General features: G+C 59.9%; 1 protein-coding gene across 1 annotated transcript; it reads right to left on the bottom strand.

Annotated features, from left to right (window-relative positions):
* Positions 1 to 335: 335 nt before the first annotated feature.
* On the bottom strand, positions 336 to 4,234 carry LOC138364440 (basic salivary proline-rich protein 1-like). Its single transcript, XM_069324075.1, has 3 exons — positions 3,798 to 4,234; positions 2,487 to 3,526; positions 336 to 457 (listed from the first exon to the last, which is right to left on the bottom strand). Exons 1-3 carry the CDS (start codon positions 4,232 to 4,234, stop codon positions 336 to 338), a joined length of 1,599 nt encoding a protein of 532 aa, XP_069180176.1.
* Between the last annotated feature and the right edge of the window lie 274 nt (positions 4,235 to 4,508).

Here is a 4,508-nt window from a genome sequence, read left to right on the forward strand (position 1 = left end):
AGGCTACTGTGTGTGTGTGTGTGTGTGTGTGTGTGTGTGTGTGTGTGTAGTGGCTACCAACTCCAATATTTACTAAGTCAATGGCCGTGAACGACACACTAAATGGAGTTTATTTCTCCTTAAAACACTGTTATTGTATAACAATGTAAAAGCTGTCTACCCATTACTTATCTCGGGAGTTCGGGACACAAGAATCAACAGTAACCAAAATAAGACAAACGGTGTGGAGTGTGTAAAGAGGCACACGTGGAGATTGTTTACATCTGGGGAGACAGCAGCGCGACTTGTGGCAGTGGTACGAAGTTTGGGTGGACCCCACAGTAGAAGTGATGTTGTCAGGTGGTCGACGATATAGCAGAGACGATGATGGCGAAGGTAGCATAGGTGACACTAGCTTTGGCAAAAACTTGACTGATGGGGTGATGGAGCAGTAACGTTGGAGGAGCTTGTGGCCTCACTAGTCAAACACAACCACAAATTGTTCATCAAAAACTGCACAATCCGATGAGCAGTTGAAACTGGGGACTACGATTGACGACGATAGCCCTAGCTGGAACAGTACAGACGAACACACACACACAGCACGTGGTGGGTGGTGAGGCGGCTTGTGGTGGGTGGTGAGGCGGCTTGTGGTGAGGTGGTGAGGCGGCTTGTGGTGCGTGGTGAGGCGGCTTGTGGTGGGTGGTGAGGCGGCTTGTGGTGGGTGGTGAGGCGGCTTGTGGTGGGTGGTGAGGCGGCTTGCGGTGGGTGGTGAGGCGGCTTGTGGTGAGGTGGTGAGGCGGCTTGTGGTGCGTGGTGAGGCGGCTTGTGGTGGGTGGTGAGGCGGCTTGTGGTGGGTGGTGAGGCGGCTTGTGGTGAGGTGGTGAGGCGGCTTGTGGTGCGTGGTGAGGCGGCTTGTGGTGGGTGGTGAGGCGGCTTGTGGTGGGTGGTGAGGCGGCTTGTGGTGGGTGGTGAGGCGGCTTGCGGTGGGTGGTGAGGCGGCTTGTCGTGGGTGGTGAGGCGGCTTTTCGTGGGTGGTGAGGCGGCTTGTGGTGGGTGGTGAGGCGGCTTGTGGTGGGTGGTGAGGCGGCTTGTGGTGGGTGGTGAGGTGGCTTGGGGCGGGCATCGGGCACCGGAAATTCAAAATGGCTGGTGCGGAAATTATTCTCTCCCCACACTGACGTATTAACGGTCTTGCTGCTAACTATTGTGCCTTACTGCTGAGAACGTTGACCCAGAACAGTGGTTGACGGCTGGACCGCGGACTGGTCCGGGTCCTACAGCACCCAACACTGCTCCTACCACTAATGGCTCTTATTTGGTTGATTGGAACTTGCTTGGCACTGTAGAGAACACACACACTGTCGTTCGTCAAGGACTTTATTGATAATGTACATAATGAATATATCACGCACACCCGAGGTCCCACCTCGGGTGTGCGGTCCTACCCGAGTCCTGTGTGGTGAGGGGCGACATGTGAGGCTGGTGAGTCCAGTGTGGTGAGGGGCGACATCTGAGGCTGGTGAGTCCTGTGTGGTGAGGGACGACATGTGAGGCTGGTGAGTCCAGTGTGGTGAGGGGGCGACATGTGAGGCTGGTGAGTCCAGTGTGGTGAGGGACGACATGTGAGGCTGGTGAGTCCAGTGTGGTGAGGGGCGACATGTGAGGCTGGTGAGTCCAGTGTGGTGAGGGGGCGACATGTGAGGCTGGTGAGTCCAGTGTGGTGAGGGACGACATGTGAGGCTGGTGAGTCCAGTGTGGTGAGGGGCGACATGTGAGGCTGGTGAGTCCAGTGTGGTGAGGGGCGACATGTGAGGCTGGTGAGTCCAGTGTGGTGAGGGGCGACATGTGAGGCTGGTGAGTCCAGTGTGGTGAGGGGCGACATGTGAGGCTGGTGAGTCCAGTGTGGTGAGGGGCGACATCTGAGGCTGGTGAGTCCAGTGTGGTGAGGGGCGACATGTGAGGCTGGTGAGTCCAGTGTGGTGAGGGGCGACATCTGAGGGTGGTGAGTCCAGTGTGGTGAGGGGCGACATCTGAGGCTGGTGAGTCCAGTGTGGTGAGGGGCGACATCTGAGGGTGGTGAGTCCAGTGTGGTGAGGGGCGACATCTGAGGCTGGTGAATCCAGTGTGGTGAGGGGCGACATGTGAGGCTGGTGAGTCCAGTGTGGTGAGGGAAGACATCTGAGGCTGGTGAGTCCAGTGTGGTGAGGGGCGACATGTGAGGCTGGTGAGTCCAGTGTGGTGAGGGACGACATGTGAGGCTGGCGAGTCCAGTGTGGTGAGGGGGCGACATGTGAGGCTGGTGAGTCCAGTGTGGTGAGGGACGACATGTGAGGCTGGTGAGTCCAGTGTGGTGAGGGGGCGACATGTGAGGCTGGCGAGTCCAGTGTGGTGAGGGACGACATGTGAGGCTGGTGAGTCCAGTGTGGTGAGGGGGCGACATGTGAGGCTGGTGAGTCCAGTGTGGTGAGGGGCGACATCTGAGGCTGGTGCTGGGTTAGGCCAGCCCTGCTCCGACCCTGCTGGGCTAGGCCAGCCCTGCACCGACCCTGCTGGGCTAGGCCAGCCCTGCTCCGACCCTGCTGGGCTAGGCCAGCCCTGCTCCGACCCTGCTGGGCTAGGCCAGCCCTGCACCGACCCTGCTGGGCTAGGCCAGCCCTGCTCCGACCCTGCTGGGCTAGGCCAGCCCTGCACCGACCCTGCTGGGCTAGGCCAGCCCTGCACCGACCCTGCTGGGCTAGGCCAGCCCTGCACCGACCCTGCTGGGCTAGGCCAGCCCTGCTCCGACCCTGCTGGGCTAGGCCAGCCCTGCTCCGACCCTGCTGGGCTAGGCCAGCCCTGCTCCGACCCTGCTGGGCTAGGCCAGCCCTGCTCCGACCCTGCTGGGCTAGGCCAGCCCTGCTCCGACCCTGCTGGGCTAGGCCAGCCCTGCACCGACCCTGCTGGGCTAGGCCAGCCCTGCACCGACCCTGCTGGGCTAGGCCAGCCCTGCTCCGACCCTGCTGGGCAAGGCCAGCCCTGCTCCGACCCTGCTGGGCTAGGCCAGCCCTGCACCGACCCTGCTGGGCTAGGCCAGCCCTGCACCGACCCTGCTGGGCTAGGCCAGCCCTGCACCGACCCTGCTGGGCTAGGCCAGCCCTGCACCGACCCTGCTGGGCTAGGCCAGCCCTGCACCGACCCTGCTGGGCTAGGCCAGCCCTGCACCGACCCTGCTGGGCTAGGCCAGCCCTGCACCGACCCTGCTGGGCTAGGCCAGCCCTGCACCGACCCTGCTGGGCTAGGCCAGCCCTGCACCGACCCTGCTGGGCTAGGCCAGCCCTGCACCGACCCTGCTGGGCTAGGCCAGCCCTGCACCGACCCTGCTGGGCTAGGCCAGCCCTGCACCGACCCTGCTGGGCTAGGCCAGCCCTGCTCCGACCCTGCTGGGCTAGGCCAGCCCTGCTCCGACCCTGCTGGGCTAGGCCAGCCCTGCTCCGACCCTGCTGGGCTAGGCCAGCCCTGCACCGACCCTGCTGGGCTAGGCCAGCCCTCGTCGCATGTATTACCACTTGCATAACCACAATTTCGTCTTTAGTTACCATGTTTAAAAATATATTCTCCGGCGGTGTGTGTAGCATCACTGCCGCGAGGCCGTCCGCCCTTCACGGCTCCTTAATGGTGAGTAAATACCTCGCTCTATACACACACACATATATATTTTGGTGAATATTTCTTGTTCTAGTTTCGTTTATCGCACATTTATCTTATGTCCCCAGGTGCACTGGCGTGTGCAGGTGTAGCACGCACACTGTTGAGGCGTGTGCAGGTGTAGCACGCACACTGTTGAGGCGTGTGCAGGTGTAGCACGCACACTGTTGAGGCGTGTGCAGGTGTAGCACGCACACTGTTGAGGCGTGTGCAGGTGTAGCACGCACTCTGTTGAGGCGTGTGCAGGTGTAGCACGCACTCTGTTGAGGCGTGTGCAGGTGTAGCACGCACACTGTTGAGGCGTGTGCAGGTGTAGCACGCACACTGTTGAGGCGTGTGCAGGTGTAGCACGCACACTGTTGAGGCGTGTGCAGGTGTAGCACGCACACTGTTGAGGCGTGTGCAGGTGTAGCACGCACACTGTTGAGGCGTGTGCAGGTGTAGCACGCACACTGTTGAGGCGTGTGCAGGTGTAGCACGCACACTGTTGAGGCGTGTGCAGGTGTAGCACGCACACTGTTGAGGCGTGTGCAGGTGTAGCACGCACACTGTGGAGCACGCGGGGCATATTGTATGATCTCCTTGTGAAGGTAGTACTAACTACCTGCTACCTGCTAGTAATACCACTGACATCACATACCCTAAAAGTCTTTGAGTGCTCAGAAGTAAGATCACAAAATACATGGAATCACAGCATCTCCATAACCCGGGACAACATGGGTTCAGAACAGGGCGCTCTTGCCTGTCACAGTTGCTGGACCACTATGATATGGCAGTAGATGCTATGGAAGACAAACAAAACGCTAATGTAATTTACACAGATTTCGCAAAAACCTTTGACA

Source organism: Procambarus clarkii, chromosome 13 (genome assembly GCF_040958095.1).
Source record: "Procambarus clarkii isolate CNS0578487 chromosome 13, FALCON_Pclarkii_2.0, whole genome shotgun sequence".
NCBI classification, from domain to species: domain Eukaryota; kingdom Metazoa; phylum Arthropoda; class Malacostraca; order Decapoda; family Cambaridae; genus Procambarus; species Procambarus clarkii.